Raw genomic sequence first — 16,331 nt, 5'->3', positions numbered from 1 at the left:
AGCCGAGGTTGCAGAGTATTTGTATTGTTATGCAAATAAGTGTGACGCTCAACTCCTACCTTCACCTGCAAAATAATGCGTAGGCTTGTTGACGTGCAGAGCAATAGAGCAAGCACAATGAAAATCACATGCGTTATTATACGTTTCTATATGAAATGAACAGTTTCAGATAATGAGGTGAAAACAACAGTAAGCCGAGTAAACACGGGTCAAAATGTGCATCCTCATGGCACATCCATTTCGCAACAGCGCCAGTAACTGGTTGTTTTTCTCATCGCAAACATGAGGTCCTGTTTCGCCATTGGTCAGTCGTCGCGTTATTGTTGTATAACCAATAGCGCCCGGTGTGTTGAAAAGCGATTAGAAAAAAAACCAGAGCCAAGGAGCGGCATCGTATTACGTTTAATGCGACCTTTGGCGTTCTCCTTTGTGCTTGGGGGTTGTAGTTTAAATCGCTGGATTTGAGACAAATTTTATCCATCTTGGAACATCAGCTCCCACAATTCAGCGGTGGTCCCGAAGCTGTCATGCTTGTGTTTTGCTTTGGTTTTTGTTATTGTTTCGGGTTAGTGGAACAGCTGAGCCCGAGAAGGAGATCATAGTCAGAGTTTGTCTCATGTTTTGATGTTTTCTCATGGACTGTGACTCTTACATCTGATAGGGACGGCTCGTTTAGCTCGTTTACAGAGAAGCGAAGACTAAAAGGTAAGCGAGTTATCAGAGACGGTCGAGAGATATCTGCGCAGATGTCGTCTGCAATTAACAAAGCCCGTAATTGTCTTGTCTGACGTACATGCGCTGCACTTTGACTAATAGGTTATTGTTATTTAAATAGCCACAAACCTGCCGACAGTGCCTTTGTTTAGATGTTTGTTTTTATAAGCTTGCATCAACGTGTGGTCGTCGCGCATGGCACACTGTCTTTTCTCAACATGTGCTACTGTTGGGCCTCAAGCCTCATGCTGTGTAATGTGAACCCTCTGAAATATGTTGCGAGTGTATTCTTAACACAGATCTGTACTTTTCGACAGCTTCTGTAAAATGCTCTGCAATATATAGACTAGTTTACTCTCTGACGAAACACTATGGTACTCGTAAAGTCAATTTTATAACGATGCTTTAGAAATATCACTGCAAAACTATGAGTCCCTATATTAGATGCAAATGATTGACTATAGGAGATAAAAAAAAATATCAAGTAGCCTACAATAAGGTCACTATTAACTATTATTTTTGTTATTGTTTTGCTGTGTGTGTGTGTGTGTGGGGGGGGGGGGGGGGGGGTATAGAATGGCTATAGAATGTTTAGCTATAAATATGTTAACCCACTCTTAAGTCCAATAGCTGAAGCCAAAAATATGTTATTAAATGGAAAGTTTGCCTGTTTCTTCAACTTCATTACCTTAACAGATTGTCAGACACATGTGATCTGTAAAAGAGTAAATATCTCGCACAATAGCAAATGAATTAATAATGTTTTCTGTAGGCCACAGTGTCCCCAAGTAGTGTGGATAACTGCAGGCGAGAACGCCTTAAAATTCATGGAGAGTGTGTTTGTAGCTGCATGGCCTATGCAATTCGAGCTCTACACTCCATAATGGAGACTCCAGTCAGCCTACACTGCATGCTTACACGTGACGGTGTGCAATAGGGAATGGTTGTGACGATGACTTAAATAGTCCTAGTGACAGTGTAATATGTCATGCATGCTGGTTATAGGCCCCACTGTCACTGAGGTTTAGATCTTGTGGTGTCCTCTCCTCAAGTGTGCGCTCAGTCAGGATATCTTCTTACACTGAATAAATATTCACAGACTGTTGGCTCTCTATGTGTTTTCCAGCATTCACCTCTCACCTATTTCCCAATTACCTCATCTAATCATGCTTGTCAGTGTTTGCCTCGGTTTGTGGAAAATGACCCAAGATGAGTTTGTTTACTGTATCTCATTTCCCATAGGTGCAAAATAGCCTGCCATTGTTTAGCGTTGCCATGGAAAAAGCTTGGCAGGTGGAGTTCAGAAACGTGGGCTGCAGTTACTTCCCTCAGAGCAGAGTTGATTGCCACTACACTCTGAGCTCACTGCACAACTGGGCCAGCAATGACTGGATTGGGCTCTTCAAGGTATTGTTAACCTGATGACTGTCACAAAATCAAATAAATGAATTGTATGTGTCCAAGTGCAACACAACAGCGTGTGCGTGTGTGTGTGTGTGTGTGTGTGTGTGTGTGTGTCAACTTCCTCAGGTGGGATGGTCATCAGTGAGGGACTACCACACGTTTGTTTGGGCACTGGCCCCGGCTGACTACCAGGAGGGCACAGATGTCAACTGCTGTGTTCACTTCCAGGGTACTCATGCTCTTGCTTTGTAATTGTATTTTATTTCCCATAGTTAGTTGAAATCCATAAAAGTACTCTGCTCAGGTCTGCACATAAAACCTTCAGCTGAGGATTGATCTTTTCGTAAATTGAATTACTCTGTTGTGGAGAAGGCTTGCGACTGGTGTATCGAGTAGAGAAAGGTTTATTGTTAGAGTTATTTGTATCACAAAAAGTATTTCCTATAGCAGGAAAAGGAAGAGAAAAACTGCTTTGAAATAGACAAAGTTCCCTCTTGTTCTGTCTCTTTCTCACAGAGAATTTTAATCAGTCTGTGTCATGGTTTGAATCAATTTCTTTAGTAAGCATGAGGTTGAGTAATGAGAATGAGGAAGACAATGGCTCAAAGCCTGGACTGACTACTGCTACTGTACTGGAGAATACAGTGGACACTGTGACTCGTGTCTACTGTCCTGTCTGTGTCAGTGGCAGCTGATAAGCCCGACTGGGAGGAGGGGAGAGGGGGTTGTACACGTGCAGCAGGTGTGGCATTGACCTCTGCCAGAGTGATTTATCACTTACTTAAACATATTGCCAATGTCATTCTTCATTGCAAGGAAAGCGGAGGAAAACAAGTGTAAAGAAACTGCTGATGGTTCCTTATCACCAGTGATGTAGTGATAAAAAAAAAAAAAAACACTGTGACCTAAGCTGGTGTCATGGGTTACAATACAGCTCATAACCTTTGTCATTTGTCATCTCCCCTGTCTATCTCCCATCTTTCCTTTTATTTAACTTTGTACAGTGAAGTAGAAATCAAAGATGAGGCTAATCTATGAACTTCTGTGTGTGATGAGGATTAGGTGAACAAACAAAAACATGAGCAAAACATATTTTTAAGAATAAGATTTTTATTTTCTAAAAAAAAAAAAAGACCACACCGCATTTAAATTAGATGAGACTAGTACTATTTACAGTGCAAATTACTATTGGTGATATCATTAAGATTTATATTCATGTAAAAAGGTGATAAGCTCTTCCAAATTTAGAGGTAGGTAAATTAACTTTAGGTGCACTTACCCTCCCCTTCATTCTTGCTTGAAACCATGTACAGCATAATAGCAAAGGTAAGGCAGCATACAAATGAAAATAGGACAACTGTAACACAAAATGACTCCTCTGCAAATGAATGCTAACAATATGGACTCTCCTCTCCTTCCCACCATTTCCTTAGCCTCCTACCTGCCCAAGCCCAGCTCCCAGGAGTATCAGTTTGTGTACATCGATGGTAAGGGGGAAGTGTGCTCTTGCAGCTCCAAATTCACATTCTGCGCCCCCAAGCCACTTGAGGATCTGGTCACTCTGGAGGAGGGGGCCCATGGAGAGGAAGGAGGCACAGACATGCTGCTGGTAGTACCCAGGGCCGAACTGCTGCAGGTGGGCATAACAAATAAAGAAAAGATTGAAGAGATCGGGTAGCAAGGGAGAGTGTATTATGTGACTCCTTTCAATTTGGCAAAATGAATGAGCACTGATAACAGATATGCTGGGAAATCAATACTGTTGTTTACTGCCGGTACAAAAAAAGATGAGAGAACGATGATATATTCCTCACCCTGTGCCTGCCTCCTCCCGTCTCTGTCAGAGTCGACTGCAGGAATGTCTGCGAGAGCGGGCCGAGCTGCTGCAGGTCCAGGAGGCGGCAAGCCGGCAGAAAGAGAGGGAGAGGGAGGAGTACAAGCGGGCGAGGGACGCCTGGGACAGAGGGCGCAGAGAGCTGGAGAGCAATATCGCCAGGCTGCAGGAAGAGCTGAAGCAGAGTCGAGAGGAGATGGAGGATATGGAGAGGAAGCAAAAGGTGCTGTTGGGGGCGAGGATCATTTAATTAGTCTCTGATCTAATTGTATCCTGTTATTTTGAATACTCTCAAAATTCAATTCAAAATAACAGTAACTATAAAAATGTTCAGTGAATTAGATTTTCATTTCTGGGTATCTTAGTCTTTGTTGTGAGCCGGAACATTAAATGCAAATCTCTTCTTATTAATCCTAAAATGCCTCTGGTCTGTTAGGAGGTGCAGGATTCAGGAGAGTCCCTGGCCCAAGAGAAAAGTGCCTTATTGGCTGCAAGGGAGGCGAGCGAACTGCGAATCAGAGAGCTGGAGGATGACATCAAAACCTTGACACAGAGAGCTGTGGAGAGAGAGACCGAGTTGGAGAGGTTTGACATTGTCTTTCTTTCCATTTCTCTATCTTTCTTGCCGTTTTTTTTTTTACATGGGTCTCGCTATTTCTGTTGATTTTTGCTAACCAAGTCTTTGTGTGCAGGATGAAGGAAAGGGCTAAGAGGGCAGCAGCTCAGAGAAAAGAAGAGGAGAGTGAGAGAAAGAGCCTGCAGGTACCTTATGTCTAAGATGAACGCATATCCCTGATACATTTAGCACTCTGTTAAGCCTGCCTCCCTATTTTGTTTTTTCTTCTAAATCTCCCTCTTACTTTTCCCATCTTCTTCGCTCATTCTTTTCTCTCAGACCAAGCTGGAACAGACGGAGGGTGAGCTCCGGAGTCTGTCTAAAGAGTTCCAGGGCCTCAGGAGCTCCCTGGCCCAGAGAGACACCAGTGTCTTGCAGCTTCAAAACACCATCACCACCCTCACCCAGAAACTCACCACTGCCCACAGGAAAGAGGTCAGACACTTCTTTGGGAATTAGAGGGGAAGGGGTGGAAAAGAGGAATGGAGATTGAGTTTTAAGATGTGGACTGATAGCGCTGCACACTAGTGGCTCCATATGGCGGTAAAATGTCAACTTCAATACACAGAAATCATGTAAACTAGACACGGCATGTTCATGTTTACCAACCTGAGGCCAGATGTATAAAGATGGGGTACGCACAAAGTATGCATAGGCCACTTTCCACGCAAAAAAAAAATTAATGAGCCGAGTGTGATATAGCAATGTGGCAAAGAGAAGGAGAACGTCAAAGAGGGAATTTGGGTGACATTTTATTTGGAGCCTTAATCTTTTCTTTTATTAGGTCTCATTTTTTTCTACAAGTATGTTTTTTATTTTAGTGTGAGTAAATGGGTTTACATATTGTGACACAAATCGTACAGTAATGTGGGAATAAAAATAACGCAGATCATAAATTAGAGCTACTCATGTGATCAATCAATAGGCTATTATGGCTCGCAATATATAGCGGTGCGTAATGGCTGTGCGTAACGATAAATTGGCTGCTTTGGCTGTTAAAGGACGTTACCAATATAGACTAAGGGAAGAATAAAATTATCTTCAAGTATGGACACTTCTCCATCTACAGGAAGTGACGAATTGAAACTTAAGAGCGAAATACTAACTGTCTCCTCAACAGCAGTGAGCAAGCACACTGATTTTCTGGCCCATGATGATGATTGGCGTTTATGTTCAAACCAGGTTAAATAGAGGTGTGTAGACATCCATTTATGGCAAACTGTGGGCATAGACATAAGGCTTGTGCACATGCGCCCAATTTCAGAATGATTGAGATTTATAATGATAAACCACGCACAATCATAGACACATAGGTTTTTATAAATCTGACGAAAAGACAGTGTAAGCATATCTCCCCTTTTCTGCATACACAGATTTCTAGTCTTCAATCTACACAGATTTTATGCATCTGGCCCTGGCCGGTTTGTGATCACGTTACACCAAAGGATACCAAAGGGATAAAAGAGTCAAAAGATCTAACTTTGGCAAGTCCCACTTTCTCTAGATGGAGCGCTCGCTCACTGCTGTTGAGGAGACCGTTTGTATTTCGCTCTTAAGTTTCGATTCATCACTTCCTGTGGATGGAGAAGTGTCCATACTTGAAGAAAACTTTATTTGGGCAAATAGGGCTAATCTACGGGGTCTCAATTAGGAGGGGGGGGTTAGGACGCTCTTCTCCATTATAGCCCCACTTTGTGATTTAGGCCAATAAGATGGGTGTATTTTTACATAAAATGTTGCTTTAAATAATACTTGTATCCAAGCTCATGCTAAAACTGCTATAAAATAAAAGATATAATTTTACATTTCAAATTCAACATTTTTTTTCAGTATTTTTCAGTTATGTACCCAACACAGCCTCTTTTGTTCATTTCTGCTCAGACGGAGAGCGAGGCAGCCCAGAAGGAGATGCGGGGCCTGCGGGAGCGTCTGAGCGCTAGTGAACGTACTGCAGAGGGCTTGAAGGGGGATCTGAGTGTCATGGTGGCCCAGAGGGACCACGGACAGGCCGAACTGCATCAGGCTCGTCTGCAGGCCGCCCAACTCACCCTGCAGCTAGCAGATTCCAGTCTGGCCCTGAGAGAAGGCAGAGCCCACTGGGCCCAGGAGAGACAGAGTCTGCACCGCACTGCTGAGGTACTGCATGGCTACAATACACATGATCACTGAAATGGCAATTTAACTTGTATCCCTGCCTTGAAAAGTGGAGAATTTATTCTAAAGATGAGCTAATGGAAATGGCACCTGTAACTTTAGGAAGGTACAAGAGGTAAAGTTGTGAATAAAGCTTTGCCCTACGTCCCCTCACTGTCTCAGTCTCTATGAGTTATGTAGCTGCAAGCCCTTATGTTTCTACTCAGCATTTTATGCCTTGAAGATGAAATGTTCCCACACTATGAGGCACACCATGCTAATCTGTTGTGCATTGCAGCTACCATGTGGAAGACCAGTTTTGTGTGCAGAAAACCACTTTTGTGCACGGTCCATTGACCTGGCTGACTGAGGTGAATATGTAATATATTTGAGTGTGTGTGTTCCCATGGCAGAAGGACTGTGATCGTCTGGAGAAACTCAACGCAGAGATGCAGAGGATGGAGGAGAGGCTGCAGGAGGAGAGGATGGAGAGAGAGAAGGTGGAAGTAGAGCTTGGGAGAGAAAAAGACTGCAACCGGGTAAGACAGACTGTCCATAGACTACTGCAGTGCAGTATTTCTTGTCATAGGGCAATTTAGTCAAAAGCATATTTGAATTTACTACAATATATACAGTACCATGTAATTTCGGTCAACTTCACTCGTATTTACCCTGTATATTGTACAACTGTCAATCAGGAACCACAGGTTCTGTTAGATGGTTGAGTCATTCCATGTCAAATCACACAGAAAAGTGCTCTATAAATAGAGTTATTATAAGTGAATTTCAACACCCACTGTCTCAGATTGTTCTGAAAGGATTTCTGTAGTTAGAAATGGATAAGGTTGATGGGTGATCAACCTTGGTGAAGAGTGAAAAATGAAACTATTTGACTGCATCTAAACTATCAAATTTAATCTGGTAGGATTCATATAACATCCTGTAAATATAGTACCTATTATTTGTACCAAACCTCTTCCTAATAATGATTAAGACATGAGGAATCCACATAAATGGTCAGAATCCACCCACAGACCCCCCAAAACCCACGCCAATCCCACTCAAATGACCACTGTACAATATCAACTGTCTCCGTTTGATCAAAAGCATTAATCTGGACCCTGGAATATTGCTTCTTCATAATATGTGATGTATTATCATTGAATATGGTGACGTTATTTCCCCCCATCCAAATTAATGAGTCACTGAAGTTATCAATCTTATATTTCATTATATAATGTGACTGTAACCATTCTGAGGATTAGATGATGTGCTGGGATTGAAGACAAACAAAATAATGTTACAGGAATACTTGTCTTATTGGTTTCTAACCACAGGAACCCTTTCACAGCAATCTGAGATGGTAGGTGCACATGCCGTGTGATTTGACAAGGAATGACCCGGTTCTGATATCGCTTGTTGTCCTCTGGCATCTGGCCTGCAGGTCCAGTTGAGTGAAACCCGCAGGGAGCTCCAGGAGCTGAAGGCCAGTCTGAGGGTCGCCCAAAAAGAGAAGGAGCAGCTGCTCGCTGAGAAGCAGGTCAGAAACACTTTCTGTCTGTCCAGTCACAGGGGAGAAACTAGAATGTGCTTTGCCAGAAAGTTTGCCAAAAAATAAGGGAATGATATAAGAGTTTTTGACATTGATTATATTTAGGCCTAATATGTGTGAACAGTGTGGATAGATGGTATCTTAGGACTTGACTTTAGTGATCTTTAAAGGCAAAGTCTTTTTGCCTTTGGGACTGCTAAATTTGTCATGGGAAAAGCCTACAGGCTACAATGTTAACTTTGTAGGCTACAATGAAAACTATCCTTATGAAACAGAGACATTGATAGAAACCAATGTTTGTTAAAAATAAATGATTAAAAAATGATGATGCCTTCTGAGTAACATTTCTTTTTAAACAAACATTATACAGTTTGTATCAGTGCTCTAACACACAATTGGAGATGAATGTCTCAATGTGATCCTGCTTTTTGCTGTGGTTCAGCACATGAACATTACTTTTGCTGCTGCAACAACCTAATTTCCCCATGGGGATCAATATAGATTGGTCTAATCAATCTAAAGTGATGCAGCTCTACCAGCCACTGGTTATATGGTCCTTGTAATACAGATACCGGTGCACAAGTCGGTAATTGTGTGAAACACCGGATGTCAGTCTAGACAGGATTAAAACTACCCCAGGACGTCAGAGAGAGTTCACTCATACAGTACAATAGTTAGCCTAGGTAAATTCAGAGACAGAATTTTACTGGGGTAGCCAGAGAAAATTACTGACAATTAATATTCTAGCCACTAGAGGAGGTCTGGTAATGTAGTTTTTACTAGAGTGAATCAGTGATTTCAACCCCATGCAGATAAATGTTAATGTTTTTCAGCAAACTCCCACGTCATCTGTCACTTCTGGTAGGATACTGTCCGGTTCAATGCAATGTGATAGTATTCTGGAATCTGACAGAAATGACACGCCCCTTAGTAATGTATAGGAGAAATGAAGTAATACATATATGCCATCCAGATAGCATTAAAATCATAATGTACTGGATTACATTACCAACATTGTCCTGCAATACTAATCCCATCCGGACAGCCAAACAAGATAAAAATTCCTGTGGTCCTGAGGCAAAATGAGAATCACCAGACTCCCCTGGTAATACTAATGCAGGGGACATTTCCAGGACAGTGGCAGCCGGGAACAAAGCACCACTGACACTGTCCCTGGAAAAGAGGGACGTCTGGTCGCCATAATTGTGGTGGGTTGCATACAAGGCAATGGCAGGCTGTAAGCCAAAAACATTATCACGTATGCATTTGTCTGCACCCGCAAAAATAAAATGCCAAATGCACAGTGGCCTACCGTAGTTCCCCTTATGTGCGTCTACGTATTATTTTAAATAATTACTTTATGAAGGGTTGAGTTTAAGTAATGAAGAACTTAAACTCTTACTTAAACTTAAAAAGATTCCTTGAGAACATTATAAGTTGCCAAACCACTGTCACTGAAGTAGCACCAGATATCAAAAGATTTAAGTCTTGGCTCTCTTGTTGTTAACCTTGTCACCACTTAGCCCTATAACCAAATACACATGCCATATCCCTACTATTGCTACAAGATATTATGGATCACTGCCTCTCAGCTCCAAAATAAACTTTTGAACTCAACATCAGTTTGATCTGAACTCAACATCAGTTTGTCCTGAATATCAGTTAAAGCTGTAATTACCCGTAGGCACTATTCTCCTCAAACTGTAAGCTAATGAAAATGAAATTAGGCTACTGTAACATCAGTCAGTTAATAGACAACCCCCCTGCCTCATTTGGAAGGTAGCTGTCTGATTTGCTGTAGTCGATATTCTTTGAAGGCAGTGTTTTTGCCTGGAACTAACTGCAAACACAGATCTACAATAAACTCCTTTTTATTATCAGTGACTGCAAAGGAATCTGATTTTAGACAGGCTTCTACATTTTCACGCCTCCCTCGTGCAAATCAATTATGCTATAGGCTACTCACTAGTATGTAAGCTATTTTGAAATGGTAGTGTTAACGTTAACGAATTGCGCCAATTGGGCTAATAACTGACTAGTTTAGCTAGCGTACTAGCTACTTAAACAGCTAACTAAAGTTATTAGCTGCTAAAAGGTTTAGTATTAAAAGGGTAGAGAATACAATTGAACATAGCAAGTATAGTCTGTCAACTTTGCTAACATTACCAGTATTAACCAGCAGAAGCTAAATTCTGAACCCTTTATAGCCTACCAACCAATCAAAATCACAAAAGAGTAAAATATAGAAAATGATGTCCATGTTCAACACGAAAAAAACTTGCCGATCAAGAAATTAAGTCGGTATGCCAACTTTAAGTGGAAGAATTTTCAGCCAAGCTGAAAATCCAACGGCTGCTGAAATTTAAATTTAAAATCTGAGTATGTGCATGTCAGTTAGTGGCTCTGCCGCTGGGCCGCCAGCTAGCTACACCCACCACTGCAGTTTGTTATCTGTTCTACTATTAGCATTGCCCATATACTATTACTGTTACTACTTGTACTACTACTAACGTTACTGATATTACGACTACTACTTTTACTACTGCTCATAGTCTACTACTACTAGGCCTACTTTTTAAAACATTGTTACCTATTCTAAAATGTAGCCTACTGATTACAACAGGACATTTTGCTGACAAATAAAGGTCCAACAGAGACATTCCGACCAGCGACATGCCACTCAAGAAAACGTTTCCATCTCTTGCATGCACCCACCAGGATTAAAGATTAGCTAGTTAAAGATTAAAGACTAAAGAGTTATGCCATAACTTACCTCTAGGTAATTCAGTCGATAATGGTAATCCACCGCTGTGAATGAGAAGCCAACAATCGCGTTTTGAACAGTTGTAGCATATCAAAACGGTAATATCAGCCTATAAATTTGCACATTTTGAAAGAAACTTCTTTCGCCATTTCCTATTAATACGCGCATTCTGGGCCGCGAAAGCCTGCACGAGACGAGGAACAGGAATGGGTGTCTTCCGTTTTCCGTAAAAACAATGCCGCTTCGCTTCCGGGTCATTACGTGTCCAATTTCCGCCTTTTTCCTCCAAAATAAATCTTTAAACCATTAAAAGATTTATATGATTCCTTGAGAAAAATCAAAGAGAATAAAAAGCTTTAAATGCATCCCGAAATATGGAAAAGGATTTAATGTCTGTAGGCTATCTTTACTTTATTTTTATTATATTGTTGTTTTTTTCTTTATTTTTCCATTTTATTTTTACTTCTTTTTGTAGGATTTAAGTTGTTTTACACTGTCAAAACTCCCTCCACATGTGTTTATATTTGTTATATGTATAAATGGATGTTATATATGTTATGCATAGCCTACTGATTTCTCAATTTAAAAAAAATCTTTCAACGTTCAAACTGCATTCTACCATATTGGAATAATAAATTAACTTCATGAGTGGGTTTAGAGTTGTGAGTGCTCCTGCCCGTCTTGATGTAACTGCTCTTCTTGAGTTCTTTCAGGCCACAACCACCATCAAAGTTTCCAACTACCTCCGGCAGATTAGATAATCTATGTTTTAACAACAGAATATAGCATTGCATTTTAACACACAGTAATCAGTGGGGGTATTCTAACAGGCACACCGCGACAGGACGTAAATCAAACAAAGAGATTTTAATGTGTAATGAACAGTGGTAATGATATTTATATATTATCAAATGTTTTATTTATACATCTGTATTGTCTGGGTTTTGGCTTCAGGGAAGAGGACGTTATGAGGGCTATGAGGGTCATGGCTGCTGCAGCTGTGATGAAAGTCCTGCCCCGGTGTGTGTGTGATCTGATGGCTGTATTTTCCACTACAGGAGTTGATGGAGTACATGTGTCAGCTGGAGCAGAAGATGGGAACAGTGGCCAATGCCAAGTGGAGCACTGCCCCAATTGCCTCTACAGGTGATTGGAGTCACACATTAATCTATGGCCTACAGATGTGCACAATAAAACTGCGAGCTATCATTCAGTAGCAACACTAAATAAGGTTCAAGCCGACCCGTGTTATGGGCAAGTCAAGCTGTGCTCTGAAGAGAGCTGACCACTTCTCTGTTTGTCAATGCTCATGTTTGGCAGGGCGCCCTGACAGCCCGTTGTCTGACTCTGAGGATGAGAACCCAGAGGCCTTGCAGCCGCTTCGCCCCTCCAGACCTCTGGGCCACTACAGCCTGTGTGAGCAGGGCCAGTCCGACTCCTTGCTCCTCACCACTCCTCCTCCCTCCCCCCGGGACCTGGACCGGGGCCTAGTGGTCATCAACCAGCCAGCTCCTCTCTCCTCGCCACACCAGGCCGGCGGCGACACTCTCGCACACAGCTCTGAATCGGTAAGGCACGCTATCTGAACCATTCAGCGTCATCATGGTGTAATTATATGTGATACTGAAAATGAGCTATGTCTTCATGCTGATAGCCATGCTCACCAGTTATACACCGGCACTGGATCATTTGATATAGACATTATCTGCTAAAAGCAATTAGGCTGCTAGTTATTAAACTGTAATGGCCTTCAGAAAGATATGTGTGTGAGCGTATGCGTATTCCTGTTCCTGTGTTTAGGAGGAGGAATCTGATCTGCTTCCACGTGGAAGGCACAGCTCTGGGGAGGAAACGGCACTTTTGCTGCCTGAGCACACAGACGCCGTCCTCAGGTAGCCAAATGGCTCCACGCATACACAATGAGCTCAGCGCTTGCTAATGCACACAGACACATGCAACCGATTATTTATGGCGACAGGGTGAGTATGGCTGGAAGATGGAAGTTTTGAATATCTGGTCGTAAAAGAAGTTGAGCCAGGGTGAGGCGGGGGAGGCTGTGTGAGACAGAGCCGGGGCGTGGGAGGGGCAAGATGGGAGGACAAGGGGACAGATAAGTTGACAGCAAGCTGTAGCAATGATTTACCTGAGGGGTGTACCGCAGTCACGGGCCAATTTTCAGCGTCATTAAAGCCCTCGCTCTCCCACTCACCCACTCTTTCATTCTCACCTCTTTCTACCAGAATGTGTGTTTCTTCAGTTGTTCCGCACCCACACTCTGCTCTATGTCTTCCTCCAGTGATCTGGCCGACACCTCTCTATGGTAACCAGTGGACATCCAGCCGCAGTAGCAGTTCAAGGCTTGGTCAAAAGGAGGAGATGGGGAATTTCTTGGAGTCGGTGTGGTTCTACGTTACAATCACTAACAAGCACATATACAACTCACACACTACACTGACAAAATGTTAATATGCAATTTACATTGTATCTCCTGTGAACCTTGGTTTATCCCTTCTCGACTGTTGTGTTATCGCCCTAGCTGTTTTGTTATTAGGAATGACATAATGCTTGTGGTGACAGGTCAACACCATGTTTATGACTGACATAAGACTGTTGCACAGTTTGAAACGGTGGGCTTTTAAGCATGGGCTGTGGCATTTGAAAGTTCACACACTCCAGCAGAATGATTTCTGTTGAATCATTGCTATGTCGAGAGCTTTACGACGGGTGTTATGTCGTTTTTATGACAATTGTGATTAGGAGTCATGACAGGCACTGTAATTATGATGTTTTGTGCGGGCCCGTCTCCACTGAAAATCATGGCAAAACTCTCGTTGAACATTAAATCCTCCGTAGCAGCTTTGAACACTGTTCATGATACCGTAAAGCAATGACACAGCATTATGTTAGACTTATAATGCAGTAATGTAGGCCTATAACATTATGTTTCTCCTCCTTTTATTCAGAACTAAGATTTGATATGCACTTTCTGTTACGCGTTAGCTATCGATTGTTGTTATATAGATGCAGTTAAGGAGAGTTAGTGATGGAGAAGCATCCTAAGATGGACATGAAGTTGAAGGAAAGGTGATCAGATTGTGTTGAAAGTCTACTAAGATAGAGGCTAGATGCAACTTGCTACTTCAGTAACCTCATATTATAAAGCTATTGCTCTCATAAGCTTTTAACTATAGATCAACTGCAATATTTACTTGTTATTGATCCTGGATTTTACCATACAGAAGATTGAAATGCTAATTTACTTACTGGTCTTTTGGATATTTAGCATTGTCCTTTATTACAGTTTGTGATGTACAGGAAATCGCTCTCCTTCACATTAATGCAGTTCTAAATTTGTGCCTAGAATAATGGAATAAGAGTCTCATTTAAGAAAATCTACTTTATAGATCCTGACATCATGACGTGGTGTTGATATTTTCCCCCAGCCTATGGCAATTTACTGCCTGAAAAATATTGCTGCCTACCTTTGAATCAATACTGTATGCATTTTTCATGATTTTCTATTTATAATTAACTTGAGTTATACCGCAATGAAACTATATTCAGGTTTAGTTTGAAATAAGTTTTCCATTTTCACACAGCTAATGTTTGCGCAATGTGTGATAAATGACAATTAAAAACTTGGTCTTTCATGCTTGGCTAAGAAAAGAATTTGCTAGACACTTTGACGCTTGATTTGTATCTGCTGTATTTGCACCCTCTTTTTACTATAGAAGAGTTTTTAGATGAAAAGTTGATATATGGATGCTTATGTCAGTTGTGTCCTTCCGTCTTTATCACAATCATTACCATATTGTGTGTTGTGTTTACCTGTATTTTATATACACTTTTCGGTTTTCATATTTTCTGCTTGAAAATAGTCACTTTGACTCTAATAAGGTTTCAAATTGGAGTTATATTGTTGCGAGATATTGGTGCTAATGAAAGGGACTAATACCAGCATGTGGATTTCAAAGTAGTAGAGAAAATTTATCAAAGATCTGCAAAAGAAATGGGTTTTAATACTTGGGCAACTTCAGCAGGGACAGCAATATTAGATTGATCATTGAGGATTTTTTTCAGCAGGTTTTGTAGTAACTGTCTTTACAACCTCTCATTCACCCTGTGTGGCTAGGTATCCTGGTTTTGCAGTACATGTTGATTCACCAAATGTAGAAGTGGGAATGTTTTGAGGAACCTGGTATTTGTACCCAGAAGTTAGCACACTACACATATTCTCTCTCCATAGTCATATTTGTGGTTGTAATTTGAGTTTATGTCTTGGGGAAGTGATTCTTTTGTTGTTCCACTGAGAGCTCCAGTATGAGTGCTCCTTGGCAGGACACTTTTTCACATTGCAATAAAGCTCCAGTGGTTATGGCTTGTTTTGAAGTTTTGTTTGTGAAGGTTATCCCACATGTACACCATGTATTTTCGTATTAGTCATGTAAAGGGTTTGGGCGGGGTTCTCTATAATAAAATGGTTTATGTATCCATTATTGAGTCTAATGTGTCTTTTTTTGGCCAAAGATCATAGTAATATTTTGATCCTCACATGACATTTCACTGGCAATTAACTGTGCCATTTCTTTTCACACATCTATATAGCCTATTCCCTTTTGGCTCATTGCCTGTTTCAGATACATTTCTCATTCTGGATTTTCTCCCCACTCACCTTTGACTCTTCTGCAATCCCCCCCAGGGCCGACCACCCCATCATCTTCATCCTTTTCTTACCTTCCCACTCCTCCAGCAGTTTCCCTCTCCCTCTTTTAAGCTCTCTTCCTGCCCCTCTACCACACTCCCTCCATCTTAAGTCTGGGGTGACGATAGCTAATTATAAAATCAATGATGCCGGGCTGCCTAGTTTACAGCCCCCTCTAAAACCTTAACTGGGAAATCACTGTGGGATTGATGACTCCCTCACTCTTTATCTCTTTTAATTAGAAATGTAAAAGATATGAAGACCCAGAGGCCAGAACACATCTCCTAGTTTTTATGACCCCGACGCCTGCCTTCCCAGCCCTCGCTCCCCTACCCAAATCACCCCTTCCTCTACCTGGCCTTGTTTATTTCCTCTCCCTCTCCCTTCATTTTCCTCCCTGCCGGCACACCCTCCATTCTCCACCCTTGTCTGTGATACCTTTACTCGTTCCTTCATCACTTTCTCCATTACCCTTTCTTTAAGATCACCCGCCTGCCTCTCTTCTCGGACAGAGAAAGGTGTTAAATTTATGGTCTTTGCACCTCAAAAACGTTTCTCACCTTCCCCTCACCTTCCCGTCCTCTCCTCCCTTGACTGATTCCCAACTCTCCA

At 41.7% G+C, this 16,331-nt stretch overlaps 1 protein-coding gene across 1 annotated transcript; it reads left to right on the top strand.

The window, feature by feature from the left end:
* The first annotated feature begins 571 nt into the window (after positions 1–571).
* Positions 572–15,510, top strand: calcoco1a (calcium binding and coiled-coil domain 1a). The gene is made up of 15 exons (XM_078288531.1): positions 572–705; positions 1,957–2,121; positions 2,245–2,347; positions 3,552–3,754; positions 3,963–4,175; positions 4,389–4,537; positions 4,645–4,714; positions 4,848–5,003; positions 6,450–6,704; positions 7,115–7,240; positions 8,146–8,241; positions 12,076–12,163; positions 12,338–12,585; positions 12,818–12,909; positions 13,314–15,510. Exons 2-15 carry the CDS (start codon positions 1,990–1,992, stop codon positions 13,339–13,341), a joined length of 1,959 nt encoding a protein of 652 aa, XP_078144657.1. The 5' UTR covers positions 572–705; positions 1,957–1,989; the 3' UTR covers positions 13,342–15,510.
* Positions 15,511–16,331: the final 821 nt, after the last annotated feature.

This window comes from Centroberyx gerrardi, chromosome 14 (assembly GCF_048128805.1).
Source record: "Centroberyx gerrardi isolate f3 chromosome 14, fCenGer3.hap1.cur.20231027, whole genome shotgun sequence".
Lineage (NCBI taxonomy): Eukaryota > Metazoa > Chordata > Actinopteri > Beryciformes > Berycidae > Centroberyx > Centroberyx gerrardi.
The sequence above is the reverse complement of the archived record's forward strand: the minus strand, read 5'-3'. Positions and strand labels throughout refer to the sequence as shown.

Bases quoted from the DNA above. Each gene is read 5' to 3' on its own strand.
- calcoco1a (XM_078288531.1), top strand. From the start codon at position 1,990: ATGGAAAAAGCTTGGCAGGTGGAGTTCAGAAACGTGGGCTGCAGTTAC. The intron at 2,348-3,551 runs GTACTCATGCTC...CCATTTCCTTAG, and splicing joins CTGCTGTGTTCACTTCCAGG to CCTCCTACCTGCCCAAGCCC. The intron at 4,715-4,847 runs GTACCTTATGTC...CTTTTCTCTCAG, and splicing joins GTGAGAGAAAGAGCCTGCAG to ACCAAGCTGGAACAGACGGA.